At 44.8% G+C, this 23,171-nt stretch overlaps 2 protein-coding genes across 6 annotated transcripts in view; one reads left to right on the top strand and one right to left on the bottom strand.

Annotated features, from left to right (window-relative positions):
* Positions 1 to 160: 160 nt before the first annotated feature.
* Positions 161 to 2,105, top strand: eef1a1l3 (eukaryotic translation elongation factor 1 alpha 1, like 3; the record flags this gene model as incomplete). The annotated part of the gene is made up of 7 exons (XM_079291756.1): positions 161 to 304; positions 396 to 575; positions 656 to 952; positions 1,031 to 1,181; positions 1,319 to 1,575; positions 1,673 to 1,907; positions 1,999 to 2,105. The coding sequence occupies 7 exons, from the start codon at positions 161 to 163 to the stop codon at positions 2,103 to 2,105; spliced, it is 1,371 nt and encodes a 456-aa protein (XP_079147882.1).
* Positions 2,106 to 2,511: 406 nt separating this feature from the next.
* asap1b (ArfGAP with SH3 domain, ankyrin repeat and PH domain 1b) overlaps positions 2,512 to 23,171 on the bottom strand; it is a 46,366-nt gene continuing 25,706 nt past the window's right edge. Inside the window, exons 8-29 of one of the 5 annotated variants that reach the window (XM_079291739.1) lie at positions 21,431 to 21,506; positions 20,471 to 20,557; positions 19,434 to 19,534; positions 19,236 to 19,305; positions 17,339 to 17,426; positions 17,026 to 17,074; positions 15,591 to 15,757; positions 13,386 to 13,519; positions 13,037 to 13,128; positions 12,764 to 12,950; positions 11,557 to 11,642; positions 10,493 to 10,608; positions 10,340 to 10,407; positions 9,706 to 9,813; positions 9,108 to 9,336; positions 7,598 to 7,666; positions 6,831 to 6,992; positions 5,640 to 5,718; positions 5,445 to 5,509; positions 4,814 to 5,361; positions 3,985 to 4,107; positions 2,512 to 3,854 (exon numbers count right to left, since the gene is read on the bottom strand). In XM_079291739.1, coding sequence (XP_079147865.1) covers positions 3,780 to 3,854; positions 3,985 to 4,107; positions 4,814 to 5,361; positions 5,445 to 5,509; positions 5,640 to 5,718; positions 6,831 to 6,992; positions 7,598 to 7,666; positions 9,108 to 9,336; positions 9,706 to 9,813; positions 10,340 to 10,407; positions 10,493 to 10,608; positions 11,557 to 11,642; positions 12,764 to 12,950; positions 13,037 to 13,128; positions 13,386 to 13,519; positions 15,591 to 15,757; positions 17,026 to 17,074; positions 17,339 to 17,426; positions 19,236 to 19,305; positions 19,434 to 19,534; positions 20,471 to 20,557; positions 21,431 to 21,506 — 2,779 coding nt within the window. In that variant the 3' untranslated portion in view covers positions 2,512 to 3,779. Of the gene's footprint in view, positions 3,855 to 3,984; positions 4,108 to 4,813; positions 5,362 to 5,444; positions 5,510 to 5,639; positions 5,752 to 6,830; positions 6,993 to 7,597; positions 7,667 to 9,107; positions 9,337 to 9,705; positions 9,814 to 10,339; positions 10,408 to 10,492; positions 10,609 to 11,556; positions 11,643 to 12,763; positions 12,951 to 13,036; positions 13,129 to 13,385; positions 13,520 to 15,590; positions 15,758 to 17,025; positions 17,075 to 17,338; positions 17,427 to 19,235; positions 19,306 to 19,433; positions 19,535 to 20,470; positions 20,558 to 21,430; positions 21,507 to 23,171 lie in introns of all 5 variants that reach the window. The other 4 variants (XM_079291740.1, XM_079291743.1, XM_079291741.1 and 1 more) reach the window with 4 other exon arrangements.

Consider the following 23,171-nt stretch of genomic DNA (forward strand, 5'->3'; position numbering starts at 1 on the left):
AAGCAGCACACCTGCTTTCAATTACGTGTCTGCGTGGCCACCTGGAGCGTATAAAGCCACTGGCACTGGCCAGAATCATTGAACAGAAGAAGTTGAAAGCATTTAGTTCAGCGCAGAAAACTGTAGTTACTTTGTTTGTTCGGCAAACTCGGATCCAGCCATGGTGAAGGAGAAGACTCACATTAACATGGTGGTTATCGGTCATGTCGACAGCGGCAAGTCGACCACCACCGGCCACCTCGTCTACAAATGTGGTGGCATCGATCAGAGAAAACTGGAGAAGTTTGAGAAGGCTGCAGCACAGGTGAGGAAGAGGGGGGGAAACACCTTGCTGGAAAATGCTACACAAAATGTTTCAACAACTGTTGTGAGACTTGTTTTATATTCTTTCACAGATGGGGAAGAGTTCCTTCAAATTTGCATGGGTGTTGGACAAACTGAAAGCTGAGCGTGAGCGAGGAATCACCATTGATATCTCTCTGCTGAAATTTAACACTCAAAAATACACGATGACCATCATTGATGCTCCTGGCCACCGGGACTTCATCAAAAACATGATCACCGGGACATCACAGGTAAGCAGCATATCATTTCTGCACTTTATGTATCCTTCAATATATGTTTTTTATTTTAAACAATATCATTGTCCTTTCAGGCTGACGTTGCCCTCCTGGTGGTCTCTGCAGCTAAAGGAGAGTATGAGGCCGGTGTGTCAAGGAGCGGTCAGACCAGAGAGCACGCCTTGCTGGCTTACACTCTGGGGGTCAAGCAGGTCATAGTCTGTGTGAACAAGATGGATCTGACCGAACCCGCTTACAGCCAGAAACGCTTTGACGAGGTGGTTCGAGGCGTTCGAGGCTTCCTCAAGAAGATCGGCTACGAGGCCGCGACTGTGCCCTTCGTTCCAATATCTGGCTGGACTGGAGAGAACATGATCACTGCAACTCAGAGGGTAAAGATGGGTTGAAGTAAAAAAAAATGTTTGAGTACATGCAAACCTTTTGAACTAAAATAACGTCTTTCTCTACAGATGCCCTGGTTCCAAGGCTGGAAATCTAGACGAAGAGAAGGGAACGCAAGTGGGAGAACTCTACTAGAAGTCCTGGACTCCATTCAGCCACCAGTGCGCACCACCAGCAAGCCCCTGAGATTACCTCTGCAGGATGTCTACAAGATTGGAGGTTAGAAATCCTGCTCACGGGTCCTTTTAAATGGTGCAGCAGAGGGATTAGGGTGGGGGAAGGAAAGCGACAGTTGTCCACTGATAAAATTTAGAAGTAATTTTAAAGAGTTGACATGAAACTGTTCTTCCTTTCAGGAGTAGGGACCGTGCCAGTGGGTAAGATTGAATGTGGTGTCCTCAAACCCGGCATGACCCTGATGTTCTCCCCGGCCAAGATCACTGCTGAGGTGAAGTCCATCGAGATGCACCACCAGGGGCTGGAGACCGCTCTGCCAGGACACAATGTTGGCTTCAACATTAAGAACGTGGCCGCGAAGAACCTGCGGCGTGGGGATGTAGCCGGCAATGCCCAGCAGGACCCTCCATCAGATGTCATCAGCTTTGAAGCTCAGGTTTGTTCAATTGAGTGAAACTCGAGCCTGAAATGTGTAGCTTCCCCTCTGTGCTGAAGGGATTTTGCATTTTATTTTAATTTTTTTTTGTCTTTAGGTGATAATCCTGAACCATCCAGGACAGGTCAAAGCCGGCTACTCTCCTGTGCTGGACTGCCACACCGCCCATGTGACCTGTCGCTTCACTGAGCTGAAGGAGAAGATCGACCGGCGCACCGGTAACAAACTGGAGGACCATCCGCAGGCCCTGAAGTCTGGAGATGCTGCTACGGTCACACTGGTTCCCATCAAGCCCATGTGTGTGGAGAGCTTCTTCACGTACCCTCCCTTAGGTACGACATCCAGCCAAGTCTAATATCTTCAAGCACAAGAAATCTGACTTGTGCCGTGTTTTTAACAGTTCATTTTTGTTGTGCTCCTCAGGTCGGTTTGCAGCGAGAGACCTGAAGCAGACAGTCGCTGTAGGCGTCATCAAGTCTGTGCAGAAGGCCCAAGGGTCAAAACCTGGCCAAAAGAAGTCAAGTGTGTAAATAGTTTAGTTTTTTTACCAGTAAATCCTGGTATGGTTGTTTGTGACTAGTTTTATTTGGTGAAATGCTATTTTTGTGTTGTGACACAAAGTATTTGTTTAAAGTGATTTTTCCTGCGTTGATAAATCCAAAAGACTCTGTAGAAGTTTGTGGTAAACTTTGGTTGTAGTTTGTTGAGATAATAAAGAATTATTTGAACTTCATCTAAACTATGTCTTTAATGTTCGTCCCTCTTACAGGAATAGGTATACATTTAGGGACATGCAAGATTATGCCTGTTGGGTAAATATGAAGCCACTTTAGCTCAAAGAACCTCAAAATTGTGTGACAGCACATTTTCTGAAATATCTAGAATAAACTGCTTTAAAAATGCACCCTACTCTGAAGTAAAAATGTCAAGGGCTGAAGCAAGAGAGCAGGCTCAGATTAAGTACAGCACTTTTAATGATACAATGGGTTGATTGGGTTTGTTCCTTCACATGGAGGGGGGGGGGACTGCAAGTCAGAGGACTGGGTGACAATACATCGGCGCTCAAGCCTTTTACAAAGTCTATTTTAAAAGACCTCTCTGGTTCACAGGCAAACCTGGAAATGTACAGGATCCAGTAATGTGGAATGCTATTACGTGACAAACTTAAAAAAAAAGTCAAGCTCATGAGGTGTTTTTAACAAGACACTGAATTGTGAACAGAGGTTAATGTGGAATCTTTAGCCTTTCAGAAAATAAAGTTGTTGCTCCGACGTCCTGAGTTTCCTGTACTTGTCGTTAATAGTGGCTTCAACAGGATAACCATTTATTTTACGCAGTCCTGCTTAATAGTGGCTCTTCGAACCCTGAGGTGAGTGTCTAACGCAGCACTCCACTCAATTCCAGTCATTGTTACACCACGCACAGAAAAGGTGAAAGGACTGTGGCGATGGCGTCTGGTTCACAAACGGAGCTGCATACATACAGTGAACAGTGTAACAAGGAGTAAATCAGTGACCTACAGTGAACCACAGGCTTTGATATTCCACCACACAGTAGCAGCAGGTTTCTATACTGTAAAACAACCATAATACGTGTACACACAAAGCAAGAACAAGGAGTACATTTAATGTTTTCATCTGGGGAAGGGGTCAGTGGGAGACTCCAGCCTCTTCCGTCAACTATGGTGGTAAACAGGGATGCAAGAGACAAATAGTGACCTATGACCTATTTCACATTCCAATTCTTATGTCTTTTTTTTTTTTCAGAAATAAGCTGATAATTACTTGAGGGCCAGTAAAATCAAGACAGATAAAATTCAAAGTCTACCGCCCTGACGCTTTATCGGACCGGTAGAGAGAGTAATGGTACATGTATGTACACTCACACACAAATATATATATTTACATACATATATACACAGTAACAGCATAAACATAGACTTTAGGTAAGTACTAGGGTTTTGAGAGTGGCTTCGTCACAGCCGTGCTATAGGGTTAAGATAATACTGGGAAAGGAAGAATACACATTCTTTGTACAGCATGGATGAGGCATCCACGGCTAGATCAGCCTTCTCGGGTTTCTTCTTCGTTGCGTTTTTTTTTCTTCTTCTTTTAGGACACTTGTCGTGTGACAAGAGGTGTTATGATAGCTATTTACAGGGCCTCCCAATTTAGGGAGAGGCGTAGCGCAAGTCTCTACGACTGTCAGTCACTCAGGATGTGCACAAAAGACATGGGGAACACCCCTTTTCTGTCCGGCTCTCCTTCAATGTGCCCGATCTGGAAGTGCAAAGAGAACGTGTGAGAAAGAGAGTAGAGGGGCATTCAGTGTTTCTTTTTTGTTCCCTTCAGATGGTTCAAAGAAGAACAAGTGCTGCAAACAAGAGCGTAGTACTGAAGCTGGACTCACCCACCACTCCTGGTCCTCTTCTCCTGTAACTATTATCACCTCTCCTTCAGCAAAAGTCAGTTCGTCATCATTGTCAGCCTGGCAGTCGTAGATCGTCTTCACCCGACGGGTTTTGCTCTTCCCCTGGACATTTACAAAACAAAACTGTTACCATTGATAAAACAAACGTGTCTCTGTTGACTCAGTTAGCTTAGGAACCAAAAGGTGTCCAGGAATATTAAAAGAGAGACCTGGCAGAAAAAGCAACAAAATACATCAAAATCACATAAAAGCTTAAGTGTGTTCTCTCTGTGACCACCGGGTTCAGATACTCAAAATAAATTCAAAATGGAGGGTCAGTTTGACATTTTATTTACTGTCATATTCATGCATAGGTGGGAATATTGCATCCTCTTGGACCACTGTAGTTAAGTTTATTTCATCGGGTAACTGTTTCTAGTGTATTTTGAGTGAGAAAATGGAGAAATATAATCTAAAAACAACTGAATATGCAACACGGAGCTGTAGAAATAACTGAAACCACACGGTCAGCAGTAGGAGAAGAGCCCGTAAATGGCATAATGCATCACATGTATTACATTTATAGAAGATAGACTGATTAATTGGTCAGTTGTTTAAGATTTATCAAACACAAAATTGCAGAACAGAAAAAGATATATATGAATATGTCATTGAGAATCAGGGTCTCCATTAGAGTTCATGTACTTGAGAGTTTATTTCTCCTGTTCAGTACCTGGGTCACGATTCTGTTAAAAAAAACTAAAGGAATCTTTAATAAATAATGTCTGTTTATGTAAAGAATAGAACGAAAAGATAAGCGTGTTCATACCGTGTTGATCTTCCTCGGCAGGGGCACTGGTGTCTCCGCAGTCCCCGCTGGGGTCCCATTGGTGTCTTCAGCAGCTTGTTGGGTGGGGGTCCCTATAGTGGCCTGCTGATTAGGTGACGGTGAGTCTTGAGGCTGCGGTTGCGGTTGAGGCTGAGCTTGAGGTGGAGGCGGAGGCTGCGTTTGAGGCCTTTGCACCGTCTCACCGGGAGGCGGCCTGGGAGTGGACTCGGCTGTTCCGGGTTTGGGGGGGATGTCGGCGAGATGCGGCTTGGGAGGCAGGTCTTTGAGCTGGGGTTTGGGCGGGAGGTCGCCCAGCTGAGGCTTAGGAGGGAGGTCTGAGAGCTGCGGCTTCGGTGGAAGTTCTCCAGGTTTAGGAGGAAGTTCAGACAGCTGCGGTTTGGGGGGCAGGTCTCCCGGCTGAGGCCTGTCCGCCAGAGGAGCCTTCTGCGGGGTGTCGGTCGCCGGCGGGGACTTCTGGAAGACCTCTGGAGGGAGGCTGGGCTTATCCATAGACGGGTGGTGTATGGTGTCAATCTTCCGCAATGCCACTGGAGAGAGCAGCATACAGTTACTGAATACATTCATCAATTCAACAGCTGGCATCAACATGAAAACTGGACCAAGACTGTACCTTTCTGAGGTAGTTTGGGAAGAACCCGTGGACCAAGTGTAGACTTTGTGTTGCTTGAAGTAGTGCTGGGAAGAGATTTTCAAATGAAGTTAAATGGAAAAACAGAATCCAAGAAGATGCTTGCATCATCAGCTGGAATATATTTTATCATAGCAAATAAAGCATTTCAAGCCAATCAAGCTTAAAATGTTGTACCTTTGCTGCTGAGGAATTCCTTCAAACTTGTTAGAAACAGGAGACATCTTGCTGACAGGAGGAGGGGTGGAGTCGCTCCCTAAAACATCGACATCGATGATGACACAGGTCGCTCAACACCATAACAGACCAAGAGATTCATTCAATATAAATGTGGAAATAACTTAAACATGCTGTGATGGTTAAAAATAATAATGAGGGAGGCGTCACCTGGCTGAGCTTTCTATGAGCCCCTGATAATTAGTGGTTGTGCAATAAAGTGTCATCATGATAATTAGTGATCGGGTGTTACTGTACGGCTGACACAGAATGCACAAAACACCAGAGAGGACAAATGATAAAAGTGGAATGACAGTCAAAATACACATAAAGAACACAAGATTGCAGGTAAGATGACTGAGGTGTCTTCTTCTGTGGTGGTTACAAGATCACGTGTAGATCAACCAGAGTCAAACAAAACGATGCTTTCGTCTCTGTGACATGAGTCAGACTCACGGATGTCTCTTTGTGCAGTTTACCGGTGAACTCAGCATAACTTGTGGATGTTTAATGATTCAAATTGTCTCTTAAAAGTAGCAAAGTACAAAATTTTTCAGTCAGATGTCCACCATTCAATGTAGTTAAACTCAAATGTATTGGATACGGTGCTGTAATGTCAGTGCAGGTTATTTTTAACCCTCACACGACCAACCACCGTCACAGATGACAAGCTGAGGGTTTAATACTTTTCACAGCTTCGCAGTAAAGGACAGAGAAAAGCCTTAACTGCATTATTGGTTTGCTGTTTTCTTTTATGTTATGTGATAGTAAACTGAATAATTTCCTTAAAAAGGCCTAAAAATAGTCACATTGAACTTTAGACCAAATACCAGATTAGACACATATCCACCTAATGAGTCAGACGACCATTGAACATACCTTTGAACTGCACAAAGAGAAATAAAAAGGCCTCCACTGGTCTGCTCGGCTTCAAATTAAAAACCCTCAAGAAATCTATTAACATTTAACATTTGATCAAATAAGTCTGAACTGAAGGTCCTCTTAGGAGCTTTTTCTGCACACGTTTTTTGAATTTTAATTTCAGTGCAGGACTTTTTAAAATAACCCTGCAATTTTGGACGATGATAGCATCGGCGCTTTCAGGCTGGAGTGAAAGCAGCTCCGCTGTTCTGACGTGTGCTTGCGTCTCACCCCCAGTCAAGCCCCCTTTACTGTGTGGACTGTGAGAGAGCGGGCTGGGTGGGTCAGACAGGGTGCGTTTGTGTCCAGGAGGTGGGGGCGGAGGTCTCTTCTTGGACAGGGTGGAGCTGCCTCCCGGTGTGAGTGTAGAGGGAGGGCCAGATGGGGGAGGAGCTGGAGGAGCGATACATAAAACACATGAGGTGATGCGGCCCCCCCTAAAAAAAGTCATTCTGTTAGACCCCCCAAAAAAACACCCAGAGAAAGGGAGAGGACAATGAAGCATGGAGAGGAGGAGGAGCAAGTAGAACAACATACTGTCTGAACAAATATACAACAGAAAGGTCTGGACTGGAATACGAAATCATGAAAAGGGACACATTTGGGCTGAGAGCACATTTGTTGGTGTCTCTAATCTGTGAATTTGTTCATGAACACGCCTGTTTGTGTTTAACGGCACCCCAAATAACTAATTGTTCCCTAATATAGAGAAAAGTAGGGTGAAAGCAGCCAATAGAGAGCTCAGCCAGAGAGGAATCAGCTGTGGTTGAGGGTTTACAGCTCAAGGATGGTGGGACATGATTCCAAAAAACCCCATGTAGGCGAGAAATAATCAACTGGAGAATCAGCTGGCCTACACGGTCCCATTGTTCTACTTAAATAAAGCACCACCACCCTGTGAATCTGAGCTGTAAAGGAGAAACAACTGAGGGACAGGTATATACTGTATGGGGGCACACAGCCGAGTAAGGGGGAGAACATAAAACCAGGATATTCACTGATGTATGGTCGGGTGCCGGCCAGTGTGGCGTAGTGCGAATGAGAGCCGAGGAATGCCAAGTGTGGAGCTGAAAGAATAGAGAAACAAAAAAGAGGAAGAAAAGAGAGCGAGATGAGGAGTGTGGGAGAGAATCTACAGTATGTCAGTCTTAAAAAGAAAAGAGAGCTGCTCCCACACACACTGTAAAATAACAAGATGAAATCTTATCAGTGGCAAGCAAAGGAGGAAAATTAAAAAAGGAGGAAAAATGGCACGAAGCTGGCCGCCGGGGGCCGAGCTCTTCAGCACCCGCTGAGAAAGAGAGAGAGCTGCATCTGAAGAGTTAGCAGGCTATTCTAGATGTGTCATGTAGCCTCTTATTCTGGCTTTTCATCTTATTTTGAAATAAATCAAACTTCACTTGTTGCCAGTGCTGTTTTTAAGGAGGTGATGGTTTCTTTATGTCTTCTACGCGGCTCCTCAAATGGTTAGGATGCCGACTTTCTGTCCGGAGAGACGCAGCTTTAGCCTCAGTCTTTTAGCATTTTGTCAAGTATGTACGCTATCATGAGCATATCTAAGACCATTTAACAGGGTTCTCATTTTAAAGCGACTCAGCTAAAAAAGATGAACAGCTGGAGAAAGAGTCGGTGTTAATTAGAGAGATAAAAATCTGCCAGCGACAGTCGTCATTTCAGCCAACGGAATCGCCGGCTGCCAGCTCGAAATGAGGAGCCAACTTTTATCTGTTCCCGCCTGTGTGAAAGCAAACGGTCGATGGGTAATCTGCCGCGTTGTCATCACGAACAGAGAACGGAACGCTCGGCAGGCGGAGCACCGTGAACTAAGGGTTCAATGGAAAGAACTGGAAATGGGTGAGATTTCACAACTTTTAAGAAAAATAAGATTTAAAAACTCAATCATGGATTTAAAAATGGCTTGTTGAGATGGATGTTTTGCAGTGTAAGCTTTAGAATGTTCTCACCCTGTGATGCACTGAAGCTGTGAGTGCTGGTGTCCACAGAAGAAGTGTTATCTTTAATTCTGATACTGCAGAGACAGCACGCCCACAGTGCACCGTGTGTATACTGTGTCGGAGGATAATGATGAAGTTTGCATTTAGCTTCACTCTCACAGGCGAACCATCGCCAGCCTTCCCTCCCCTGCAGCTATGTTTTCATGAAGGTTTACTGCGTAAGCAATCTTCATGACACCTGTATCCCGCCCTCCGGTTCGCGTGTTGACAAATTGCATTCCACTGCAGGGAGGGTTTGTATGTGTGTGTGTGTGTGTGGACTGACTGACAGTGCAAAGGAGAACAAAGTGATTAGGAAGCACTCATCTGCACCTTATCCTGTCCTGAATATAATCAAACATGAACAGACATAACAGAGTACAGTTTCAAACACTATCTTCCCTCTACAGTAGTCAGACAGCATTTGCATTACAGGATGTAAACTAGACACTGATAAAACCGCAAATGTCGTCGGAATATGGTTTCAAAAGCACTTGGAGCGGGCCGGTCTGACCTTTCCCCTGGTTCCTAGGTGGCAGCGGCGGCCCGTCGGCCACGGGGGAGGAGGTGAGGTCGGTGGAGGCGCTGTACATCTGGTTGGTGAAGGCGCTGTAGGACAGACGCTGCTGTTTGTCCCGCTGGCTGATGAAGCCCGGCAGGGAGAGCTTGTCGTGGGGGGAGAGGCTGGAGGAGTGGCAGAAGCTCTGAGGCCTCGGGCTCCGGTCCTTCTTGATGGGACTGGGCTGCAGAGGGACATGAGGCAGCTGAGACGGCGCCGACATGCACGGAAGTGCAGATTGGCTGAATTGCAGGTCAAAATATCTGCAGATGTCTGGCATGTAGTTAGGACCGTTGAAATATAACCATTTGAGGAGTTAAAACGACTCAAATTTCAAACAAACTTATTTCTAACCTCAATGTTTAGATGACGTTTGACAAGTAAATCACCAAATCTTAGTTATAGAGTCAAACCACTGATCTCTAGAGCAACACTACTCGAGACTGACTCGAAAAGCTCTTTTATTCTCAGATTCAACAGGCCGGTGCGGCGGCGCGATGAAAGCCCGATTGAATTCCAGCTCGTCCAACTGAATGCGACGCTCTGTTCGAACCTTATCGTCGAGGTCGTCGTCGCTCTCGTCCATCTCCTCCAGTCTGAGGCTCCACTCGTACTCCACATGGATGTGGGGGTTGAACTTCCCCTCTGCAGCCTGCACCAGCTAACACACACACACACACACACACCATCATCCGTTACACACACCTAAACCGTTATCAAACGGAAAATAGCAACAAGATAAACGGAGTGACAATAAATTGCCCGCCAATATAAAAATCTATTAACAGACACGGAATGAACTGTGAAAAATGTGTAATAGGGTTCAGTCTTCTCTGGGTAGGATTAATTAACAAGGAGACAGTATCACTGATGTCTTACATTTCCTCATATATTTATTAGACATTGTACACTGCATATAAAACAGCTTTTTGTATCTGCCCGGTCATACTAGCGTTAATAATGAACATACATCAACTGTTGCTCGAGGCTGCCGCCAGACCTTTGACTGCCATCTAGTGCTCCGAATAATCTGCCTACGAACATGTTTGATCAACCGCCATCTATTCTCTGCAACCTTTTCGTTCATTTCTCCGTATTTTGTTTTTTGCGATTCAGTGTTTTTCTTGAGAGCATTCAAATCCACTGTGATGTCCTGAAAACCACCAGCTGGGCGGTCTTGTACTTACTGCCTCCTCACACTGAGTGTTCCTCAGTCGCCTGGCAACATCCAGCGCAGTCTCTCCGTTCTGATTGGCTGAAGGAGGGAGGAGGGACGAGCAACAGTTAGGAGTCTGGATACGTGCGCACGGATGACATTAACGAGAGGAGCGGTGACTCACTGATATCAGTCGCCGGCTTGCCCCTCAGGAGCAACTTGAGGCATTCGGGCTTCTCGTACATGCTGCAGTAATGAAGGGCCGTGTTCCCCCACTCCGTCTGCTTATCCAGGTTACCGCTGAGAGAACACACACACACACACACACACACACACAGAGTCAGGACACAGGTTACAAGCCTCAGGGTGTTTTCCACAGTCTTGCAGCTTCAGGTCAATGTGTTATTTTGCAGGCTTTAGTGATTTAGCGCGAGAGAAAACTGGAATTTGTTTTCACTGTATAGTGTGCTGTTTGTTAAAACAGTATCTCCAAACATTTCAGGAAACATAATTAAACTGTGTGTGTGTGTAAAATATTAAAAAAGGTCTAAGAAATCAAATGTAAACCTGAGTGAGAATGTATTTAATACCCCGTTTACATGGAATTAAATGTGTGAAAGCACAGGATGGATAAATATATAATTTAAGGTCATTAATACAAGGATTCATGTCTATTAATCACTATTTTATTTGTCTGAAGATAAATAATTCAAGTTTGTATAAGTGTGTGTTTGACTGGATGTGTGGACTGCAGGATGAATAGACAATGTTTGTGCTCATGGAGATCCTAATGTGAGCAAATTCAATCCGTCATAAAAAAATAAATAACACAAGACCGACATGATGTCATTTAAAAAGCCGTGCAAAACCAACTTCATGCTACACTGCTACAGCAGGTAAGTAATCCCTTTTACATCTCTTGTATCTCTCAGAATGGGCGAGAGAATTATCTTAAATAATGAGGGCCGAGCGTGACACCGTACCAGCGCAGCTATTAATTAATAAGAGGGTTCCACTTCTTGTGTGTGCAGTTGGAGCAGCGGCGGGTAAACAATCGAAAAGAGAGGAATAAATTAAGGCAGGGAACAAGTGCTTGACCCATTTCTGTTTGCCTTGTGGGAATCTGAGCTGAGCAGCGCTGAGCTTTCCCCTGCAAGACATTTTGTGTGCTGTTTAACTTGCAAAAAAAAAACGCAATTCTATTCTTTGTGGGGGAAAAAAAATCCCATTAAGTAGTTAAAAATGTACCTGTTCTGCACAAGGAAGTCCACTAAGTGCAGGGAGGTCTGGTCAGCAGTCCGTACAGAGTAGTGCAGTGCTGTCTCTCCGGATTCCTGCAGGGGGCCATCAAACACAGCAAAGACACAGTGAAACAATCTTGGGCAGCATCCATTCTGTATTCTCGCCCTCTCTGAGTCTCTTTCAGCATTTAAACAAGCTGCAGTAAACAAAATGGCTCCTAAAATATTATTTTCAGCAGGCACGAAGCTGACATTTGCACATTTATGCGAGTATCTCGCAATAATTTCAATGTAAATTAAAATTTAAATGTATTTTCTTTAGCTGCAGCATTGAAGATGGAGATGAAAGACTAAACATATAGGAGTGTATGTGCTGTACATTATTTTGGCATCTATAGGGTAGAGTAAGGGCTGTATGTAGTCGCGCAGGGAGGAGTGGGATGACGCGGTGCTGTCGGCAGCCATCCAGATGTACTGACAACAGCGGATCAGATATCGGTGAGTCAGACTTCATAGCGCAGACAGCAGCAGCTCCCTCTGTCAACGCACGATATCTTCTCTTATTCCGCTGCTGCGACGTACACTTCATTTTTCATGAGAGAACTACCATGTCTGTGTTATAGAACATTGACCCATTTATGTCAGACTAAGTCTGATCACCCGCGTCGTTTACGGCACAGCATCTCAACCATCCGCCGCTTGTTATTTAACTTTCATTCAAGCCTGACGCAGCAGTGCAAAAAAAAAGGCGAGGAAACAAAGAGGCTGAATCGCAGAGAAAAACATGAATTGTGCTGCCACAGATGTCATCCGAGCGAATGTGAGCTCGAAATAAAAATGGAGGTTGCTGGATATCACCACCTGCTGGTGAACTTATCTTATCTGATGACTGTACATTTTCCAACCGTTACACCCATTTCTACCGGCCAAATACTTCACCAACTGGTAGAAATGTGTCAGCGTTGGTTGTCCTGCTGGCAGTGAACGTCACGTGAGGATGAACCACTGCAGCAACATGAGCAGAGCTCGGAGAGAGACATTTCTGGGGTTTGTAGTCTAATATGATGGTGTGGGATTCAAATATACATGTAACCGTGTATGAGGACGTTGACATGCTAAGATTGAGCAACCACATATCACGAGACCAGATACCACTAGAGGTAAGTGAGTACCTGTGTTTTTTTGATATGGGTGATATCTGATTGAGGACTTACCGATCCAACCTCTGGGAGCGGATCCATAAGTTCAACCCCCTCTGCATAGACCTGGATGAGGGACAGCAGATCCCTGGACTCAACCGCCTCAAACAGCTCGATCATTCTAGCTGACGCAGACGTGTACGTCTTCCTCGCATACTTGTGGTCCACGTACTTCGCGTAGATGAACTCCTTCCTCACAGTCCTGTGGTCGGAGAAGAGGAATTCAGCCGTTTGGATATGCAGCACATCTAGTTTCCGGGCAGCGTTTTTTGCTGGGAGAGTACTTACATGTCACTGGATGGAGTGGGCTTTGGTGAAGGGGAAGAGAGGTTTCCCTCCATGATCTCATTGAAACTACTGTTGCCTACATTCTTGGCCAGCTGGTGGAGAAAGAAGAGAAAGTCTGCATTCGATCACAACAGTAGAACAGCATTTGTATGATCTCAGAGACAGAGGAGCACGTCGGTTCTGGGATTATGCACCTCTGCAGCTTTAGGGAACAAATTCTGCTTTCTGCAGCATTTCCACTACTCTTTCATCACTTCTAATATGTCACTCGAGATGAAAACGGAAAAGGGCGGGGACTGCTGCCTCAGAAAGCTATTTATTCACTTGGTAGACCATTTCTCTGACTCACCAAGAGTTCTGAAGTTCCTAGCTTGTCGAGCTCCATGGACTGGATGCGGGAGATGTGGACTCCCATCTCTCGGTGGATGCCAGAGCACTCGATGCAGGTCAGGATCCCCAGGTTGGTGGACAGCCACTTAGGATCTATAGACACAGACAATATGAGAAAATGCTCTTTATAATCGACACAGTATATGGTTGCTGCTATAGTCAACATGATCACAAGTGGATGAACAGATGGTGCCTAAACTGAATATCAAATAAAAGATTTTGATTGAAGTAGCGCCAGGTAACAGTGAAAGCTCCACATTGCAGAAAGAAGAGCCAGAAATCGTGAAAATAAATGTTGGTAATATTCAACTTAAGTCCATCTTGGGATATCAGACACATGTCGTCTACATCTCAACTGTCAACTAAATGCCCTAAAATTGTATTTTAGTATAAACATGCAAGACGTGTTTCAGCATTAAAATCCTGCCCTTTATGTTGTGTGTCTGCGTTGCATTCTGGTCCTGCTGTCAGTAGAGAAATTGGTTTCTCAGCGTCCCTACATGTGATTTATTCCTGTGTGACTTTAAGACTTGGGGAGAAAAATGTTGAGCCTTGACAGAAGCTATTAATCACCGACTGACACCAATGTCTTCTATACATTTTCTGCTATGAAATTCCTTTATAACAGAGATGCAACACTAAATCTAGATGGTTTTAATGGGAATAAAATAAAAATACCCAAAACAAAAGAAGCGCAGCGATGCGTTTAGTTTATCAGAACTACTGTCCTTCTACTGTTTCACCTACTTTCATACAAATCTCACACCAGATTTGCATTCAAGCAAACCGTACACAGCATTGTGGTGTATTTTTATTTTTAAAATAACTTGAAATCAATCTGCATTTCTTTATTTCCTAATACATCAACCTTTCAGACCACTAGACTGTCGTAGGCACAAACAGTGGCCACAGTCACACCACACTGCAGGAGGCATGTCCAGCCCATTGCGTAACCTACTGCCAAGCAAACGGCACGAGCGCGCTGTGATGAAGCGCCCTGTAAACCGCCGTCATCGACCGACGTCACCGCCTGATGTTCTGATGCAATCTGGGAGATTTAAGCGCGCTTTAAAAAGCTTTGTCGGTTGTGTGCTCGCTGATCCCGAGAGGCCGGGGATGTTGTTCTGTTTGGATCTGACAAATGAACACCAGGCGGACACGTCGGAGGCAGCTCGAAAACTAATGAGTCATACACCAAAACGCAGGCGAAAGGCAGGCACGCACACACATTCTCACAACACAATGAGCAGATGCAGGCTGGCGATAGGTCACGGAGTGCACCGTTTGTTCGGCACAATGAGCTGGTGCACGGTGACCTCTACAGCTGATTAATGCTAAAGCTACAAAGCTGCGTCATCCTGGGAGAATATCAAATGAGACCCGATGGAACAAAGACGTGGTCTTTCAACCGCCAAGTAACAGTCATTTTATTGGTCGAGGAAAGTAAACCCTGTCAGAGCCTTTGATCAAGAAAACCAGGAATCAAACGGCAAACAGGGCTTAAACTCCACATCTGGAACATGTGTTATACTGAAACCATGTACGGACGAAGCAACAAGAGCATATAGACACATATCACCTCGACAGAGCGTGTGTGACTTATGTAAGAACGTGATGTCATGATGCCGTTTCTCAAAGCGTACAAATGTTTTGGGGTTTTTTTTAACCCTCGGAGCATAAAGTCCTCTCTTCAATGGCTCGTGAGCTGCAGTGTGTGAGCTGACAGAGGAGAGAGTGTGGATGTGTGTGTGTTAAGTGTCAGAGGGCCTGAATGTCTACGCCACTCCTGAGTGCTGAGTCCTTGCTTCCTAATGTGGGGGAGGATCAGGATCGGGCTGTGCCCTGAATGCTAACACACACACACACACACACACACACACACACACACACACACACTTGTTTGTTGAAAGCTGCAGGAGGATTTGTAGCTTGTTCGGTTACCATCGAACTGAGGGTCACGGAGTTCAAGGAAGCAGTGACATTGCAAAGAAATCAAGATTGGTGCGTCGCTTTAAATAAAGCATTTGCCCACAGTGAAATAAAGAAAATGCTGAAGTAAGGGTGTTTGCCTTCTCCGTCAACAAGGTGAGGGATGACTAAGCATAAAACAGGAAGAGGATGTGTATGTAGCCTCTCTGGACACACAAACAGCAGCAGTACACACCTGCAGCTCCGCAGTCGCAGCAGAACTCGTTGCCCGGCATGCGCAGCACGTCTTCGATGATGGCTTTAGTCAGATCCTCTAAACCGTCCTCGCCTCCGCTGCTCTGCTCGCCACGGAACGCCATGTTCAAGGCCTCCTCCTTACTGTTGGTCAGCACCGAGATCCAGCTGCAGAAGGGATCACATCATCACTGCTGTTGTATATAGAAATGCATTTTTGATCTATAATGCATTCATTAAAGCAACAGTTGCAGAGTTATTTGACTCAGAGATAATAGTTCCACTAAGCTAATGTGAAAAATCTACAGCTGCAACTGCCGAAGTATAAAGATTGTTTTCTCAAGTCAGTTAATTGACGATTCGATAAAATGCCAGAAAATTGTGACTGTTGGTCATCACAATTTGTAATATCAAAACAGTCCAAAACCCCAAGATATTCACTTTACAACATATAAAACAGAGAGAAACTGAAAATCCTCACAACTGAGAAGCTGCTATTCAACAATAAATCATTTACTTCTAGAAAGTGACGAATCCTTTCTGCTCTATAGACATTATAAATAAACCATTAAAAATGTAGATTATAGTAAAAAAAAGATGCTTGATGAAAATATTTCTGTAACTACTGATGATAATTACCGGTACTTTAACTCTTCTTACTTCTATTTTTCGAACAGGATTCCTTTTTAATGAAGTGTCTGAAAACGCCCTCATTTTGGATTCATTTCCTCAACATACTTTATTTACTTGGAAAAGGTCACACACACACACAACACTGTAGTCATTAAGAATCATGCAGATAGGAAGCGATGCAGCTGCCTTTCAAACTTTACTTCCTGCAGCTCTCTACAACAACAATCTGCTCCTGCAGTCTAACCACTGAACAGGCCCCCCCACACCCACACCCACACACACACACACACACACACACACACACACACACAGTGTTCAACCGCAGCAAGGCATCAGAGTGAGGACATGCAAGACCCAGAGCAGAAAAGTGCCACAAATCAAGAGGGTTTTTAGGTCTCGACAGCTCAAGAAAATCAGTATGAACACCTTTTTTAAATATGATTCAGTGCGTTTCTGATCATTTAAATGCCGTGAGACTATTTTTGACTTCCACAATTCTTGTGATTTAAGAGCAAACATAACCTTTTCATCCAGCAATACAAAAACAAATGTTAATATTAGCGTGATATTTTAAATAAGCATTACCTGAAATTAACATCTATATTAGAAGGAGTACAAAATGTAAAAAAGTTGGACTTCTTTCCCAAGTTTTTCAGTGAGAATAGATGCAGAGCACCAGTGTGAAACAACTCATTATACATTTCCAGATATTCAAGAAGCTTACAGTGTAACAGGTAAACTCATAAACCTTAAGAGATCATGATCAATGCTCTTTATTGTGTGTGTCACTCTGAAGTACTCACATGACAAACTCCTGTTCATCTTCAGCTTGGAAATGATATGTCCGGTTATCTGTTGCACACAGAAACAATGACGCGAAGTCAGCAAATTTCTTATCTTGCATTTTATTACACCAGAAGCAACAGCCAGCGTGCAGTAAATTATTCAAATACATCACTCGTCTGTGTGGCACCTGTTGGACGTGCAGTCTAATAATAGTCTGTTACACTTCCACAGACTCGTTTTCCTTGATGTTTATAAAGCGCAGGAATCCCCCCAAACTGTCTCGCACTAACATGCGGATGACTAAACGATTCGGCATCTCGTGAAACTTACGGGAAATGAGATCGAAGCACTTCCTGTCCTCAGTGCTCGGCTTGACCTGGCAGGTGAGCAGGTTGAGTTTGACCGGCTGCCTGTTGGACTGTGGAGAATAAACACATTGAGGGTCACACGGATCAGACAGGAAATATGTAATCACATAAAAAACCTCAATATTACACACAAGGGTTTCTATGAATTAGTTATTGTTGTTTCGATGGATTAAATGTCAGAAAATCTGGACTTCGCACGGCCCAAGATGATGTTTTCAAATAGCTTGATTGGTCCACGAAATAGTCCAAAACCCGCAGATATTACATAAAAAATGATGTAAAACAGAAATAATCATCGTATTTAAGAAGCTAGAACCACCACATTTTGGGCATTTTCATCAGCTCAGCGATCCAAACTCCAAAATAATCAATTCACAATCATATAAAACAGAGCAAAGCAGAAAAGTCTCATATTTAGGAAGTTGGAATCGACAACATTTTTGTGTATTAAAGGATTAACATCCTCGAGAAATTCAGATTTTTGTGTCAACTTGTGCATCGACTATTCAAAACTATTGCTGCGATCCAGATAGATATCTCAGGAATTCTATTATTCACATAATTAAAGCTGCAGAGTTGTGTCACACAGACACGGGATGAACTCCCTTGTCCCCGTTAAGAAACTGGACCGTGCTGGCTGCTCTGTGTACTGTAATAGTGGGCACATGTACACTGGGCATTGTCGCCTGCCAGTGCCGGGGTGGAGGAGGGGCCGGGCCACGTGCTAATGAAATGCTAACAGGCTGTGATGAGCCGTGGAGCTCGGCCGGCCTGCTGGCATCCCGCCACGTCCACTGGAGTCACCCAGAGTTCAGCTGTCACGAGAGCTGAAGAAAACAAGAACTGAGAGAAGATTGGAAGCTCTCAGAACTACCAAGAGCAGACAGAGAGGTTCAAGACCGAGGCCCTCCATCACTCAGCGGAACAAAATGAAACCTTTCATATCATATCGGAGCCACACGCCTCCCCTGAGCGTCTCGTAGCAGACACAAAGGATGCTATCATGTTAGACGCAGCGGCTGTGTGAAGTTTCACACCCGAGCACTCTGAAAACATGTGACCGATACAAACTCAGTCATTACTATGCACTGGGCTTTCACATATTCATTTCACTGTAGATTATAGTTTAAGTTCAAAGACATTTTTAGAGTTTGACTCACAGCACAAATAATGACAAAAAGGCAGCAAGCTAGCAAACTTTATTTATCAAACTGGGAACAATTTGATCTAAAAAGGATCTTCTTCACGTCGACAAACTAAGAGCTGTTCATACAGAGAAGCTTCATGTGACTCATAGCCAGCAATGAACTGTGAACAATCCTCTGAGGTGTGGTAAGAAGATAAGTGTCTGACGTGTCATCTTTACGATAGATGGAAGTGTTTTTATTGTTAAGAATCAAGCCGGTGATCAGGTTGACAAAGGCAAAACTCACCGTTTGTACCTTGTTAACTCCTAAAGCTAAATGAACATTTGTCACATTTTGGATTCATCCGTGTCTGATGAAACAACTGCATTGCTCTGCTGAAAGGATTGTGATGAACTCAAGTTAATTCAGATCTGAATTCATCTTCTTTTTTTTTTTTTGATTGAACGGCACGTCGACCCTGCAGACGTGCCAGCGTAGACCGTACGCTCACGCTCGCTCGGAGATGAGTCACCGAGGCGCAGCAGGCGGAGGGGGGAGGGGCTATGGGAAGTGGGAGGAGGGGGGTGTTGCCATGACAACCCATCTGTCAATTACACTCTGCCAGCGTGCAGATTGGGAAAGACCAACACAACCTCCCCGCATGATGTTCTCCCTTTGAGTCAGTGTGTGTGTGTGTGTGTGTGTGTGTGTGTGTGTGTGTGTTGAACTCACTGTGGCATGAGAGATGGTGAGCATGCCCCCCTTCACTGAGCACTGCCTCCTCTGCCACACCTTCCTCAGCCTGTGAAGAAGAGAGGGAGGGAGGGACATGACATAAGGACTTGTTATGTTCTTTCTTTTCTGTGTCCACAACATGAATGACGCTCCACGGCGTTTAAAAAATAAATAATGGCCGTGTCTGCAGCTTACCCATCACTCTTCTTCAGCAGGTAGCCTTTCTTCTCACAGCCAAACTCCTTGTTTCCCTGCAGCTGGTGCATGCTGTAGCCACCCTGCTTACTCTGCGAGTCCTGTGCGAATCCACACAATACCAACGTTTAACACACGGGGTACACCGAGGAGCCGCTGAAGGACCCGCAACGCAGGCACAAACACACCACAAACTCATCCTCCAGCATCAAAGTACAGTACCGGGTCTCTTCTCAACACCAAAGTGCAAACAGGACAATTTAAAACTAGAAAGGCATGCTCTGAAGCCTCTAAAGGGCCAAACCACTCTACTGTCAAGCAGAACAGACTGATGCCAGCATGCTCAACATGCACCAGCACTTACTCTTCTAGACTTGAATCCAGACGAGCAGAAGGCAGAAGAGGGGAGATAGAGGGGAGAGGTGTGAAAGATCCAGCTCAGGTGCAGGCGGCGGGTGTGAAGAAGTGCGCCGCCCGCCCCAGAAAAACAATCTCACGTGTTTAACCCTCTAAATGACGTGCTTACCGTAGGCGCTATTAACAAGAGAAGCTACAGGAAGTGTAAATTAAATGTGAAAGACTGTTGTGTCATGCAGAAAAGTGAATGTGTGAAAAACACACGTACAGCCGCGGCAGACTACGTTTATAAGTAACTCCGGGGGTTGGCAGTGTTTTAAGGGATGTGGTGTTTAGTCGGGCAGTGAGTGGCTCTCCACTGAGCAGCCAGTGAGGCACAACACTGGTCACCAGCAAAGCCGACCACACACTGGCTACCAGCATGGTACAGCACTGGGCACTCGCTCTGTGCTGCAGGAGACAAGCTCCAGACCCGGTAGTGGCCAGAGTGAGAGGAGGTAAATGAACGTGGGATCGGAGTGTCGGATCATCGGTTTCTAACAACGCCATCTGTGTGGCACCCGGAGCAGCGAGGCAGGTGAATCAAGGTGCCGTGTTTCGCCCTGTATGGTTTTTTTTCGAGAATTTCACCTGCTACAAGTTTAAATTTGGCCGGGTGTCTCCGAATGTGACCTGCCTACCTCCTTCTGGTCCAGCTGGAGGGAGGACTTGATCAGATCGCGCAGGGCAGTCAGCTGCTTCTTCTCCTCATCCTGAGTTTGTTTGATCTTAGGAGAACAAATGCAGAGATGAGGACGCGCCGACAAAACTTTACCAGCCTTTACATATTCACTTTCTATTCCGATAATCGAAGTCTCTCACTCTAGTGAATTGTGCGTTTCTCCCCAAGCTTTAACAAACATCCCAAAAACTTTTTGAGGTGCTGGATCACAAAGCAAAGAGCCACACAGAAGATCTGCACACTGTGCCGATGGCTGCCAAGTGTCAGGTTTTGTGAGAGCGTGAGGATCTTCTGTCTGACTTCCAGGCGTTACCATCTTTGGATATGTGAGGTTTTTCTAGTTTCCAGGAGATTGTGAATCATGACAGTTGCTGCAGATGTGCTACTTTCCCCTCACATAACAACTGCAGGAGCATTATATGCTGATACATCTGCTGCCTCAGGGGAAAGCAGAGCAGCGCTGTAAATAAGAAACGTTGGTGAGCAGTCAGTGACGGCTCGTCTTTTTTTTTAAAAGTTTGCTGTTCTGAGCACAACAGAACTTTCCAAAAACGTATTATGATGCACGTCAACGTGGCACTTTTGTCCAGTAATGTATTTTAGGGCTCATGCAAATACTTTTATTGGAATCATGAACTGCATTCAGTGTGCAACTTCATTCTCAACCTTGAAAACTCAAGGTCCACTTACTCGCTCTTCCCAGAGCTTTTATCGCATCAGTGTGAGCAGGAGTGAGATTCGGGAAAAAGCCGGTAAGTGGACCATGATTTGTGTGTTTTTTTTTTTTTTTGTCAAATCAACTTTATAGACTGAATTCAGAAAGAATAAAAAGGTAAACACAAACAAAGTACGTGTACATAAACACAGAGCAGCTTTCAAAATAAAAGCATAGCAAGAGATGGAAGACGTGCGTGTTTACATTGTAGAGATCAGCTGCCAGCTTCTCGATGTACTGCTTCAGCTTATCGGCCGTCTTCAAGCCATCTTGGAAGAAACTGGAGAACAAAGGTGCGGTACGTGTGAATCTCACTCACATCAACATGCATTGGAATAAAGACGAGAGACAAGTGGTCCATTTTTTTGCCAATGAATACATTGCAAATGTCAGGCGTGCTGCTTTTGGCCCCTCACAGAGGAGATTGGTGCAGTTTATGTTTAATGTATAGCGCGGCTCCTTCTGGCGCCTTTGCCTCTTGGCACAGAAATCGCAACTGGCCGTGTCCGCAGCAGATTCACTGAGGTGCTTAGCACATCCTGAAATCCATCACAGATCTGTCAGCGTTACACACCTCGATGCAGCGCTGCAGTCGCAAATCACCGCTAATGACCTGGTTTTTTTCTCTCTCTCTCCACCCTCCTCTCCCTTCCTCTGCTCATTACTTTCTCCATCACATCTCTCCTCTGCTTGTTTTCTTTTAATATGTGCATTAAGGATCCCCCATCTCTCCTCCCACTCCGTCCGGCTCTCCCCGAGGACTGAAGGCCTTGCAGAATGTGCAGAAAAGTGTTGATGCTGCAGGTATAGACTGGGTTCAGCTCGGTGGACTTTCTTGCACATTTTGCCGCACTATATAGTTGTGAATGTATTTACATATTATGACTATTGGCTCATGATAACATTTTACCCACCGCATTCAGGGAATGTGGCCTCCAGCTAGAATGATGTTTATTGGGACGAGTAGTGGGAGACTGACATCCTTGTAAAAAAAAAAAAAAAAACTTCACAAAGCACAGAAAGTAGTTCTCTAGAAATCCCCGTAGGTGCTGTAGCAAACTGCAGTGCAACATCCTGCCGTACCTGCTGCATTGATGCGCATATGCCAACGTGATTATATTTAGCTGCAGAAGCAGTGAGTCAGTAAGTCAAGTAGTGAAATAAAATGACAAGCAACACACTTTATTAACTGTCAATAAAAGATGATTTGAGGTCATTTCTGTTCCTTGAAGTTTTTTGGAAAGCTGTAGGGATTTCCTCCCGATCAATGTCTGTGTTTGAAATGACATACTAACATACTGCCAACTAAGTTCCTCCTTTAGCATGCTATTACCGGCAGACTGTAAACTCAAGTCTCATGTTAAGAAATCGAATGCTAATCTAGTCTACATTCTGCCGTTTCATGAATACACAAAATAAACATACTATGCAGTCGGAACGCACTACACATTCATTACATCATACTACTTAGTATTAATAGTATGCAATTTTGAACAGACCCACTGTTGTTCTTGCAAGACTCCATGTTTCCCTGGGCCTGGCTGACAAATACCCAAATTTCCCGTTAAGTGCCGTACTAAATTTGTTGAATGAAGCGGTGGTTCAGGTGGTAAAAACGATAATGTCGTCTTCTTTCTGGCCGCGAGCGGTCACACTCGTCCCTCAGCTCTCCATCAATTGCTTTTCTGCTTCTAATCCATCGCCACTGCAGCTTTTCGATCCATCAGCGCCCAGGTTGAACGGATTAAAAGGGGGGGGGGGGGGGGGGGGGAGTATGTTGTTTTGTCCCAGTGTTGTGACAGGACCGAGCTACGCTGAGAGAAAATTTGTCATTCTGTTCGCAGAACGTTGTGAGCTGCGGTTCTGGCACGGAGAGCGCCCACTTATTTACCCACCGAACCAGACAGCTGTCAGAACATATCTGTATGATGACCCGTGCATATTT

This window comes from Melanostigma gelatinosum (assembly GCF_949748355.1).
Source record: "Melanostigma gelatinosum genome assembly, chromosome: 20".
NCBI classification, from domain to species: Eukaryota; Metazoa; Chordata; class Actinopteri; order Perciformes; family Zoarcidae; genus Melanostigma; species Melanostigma gelatinosum.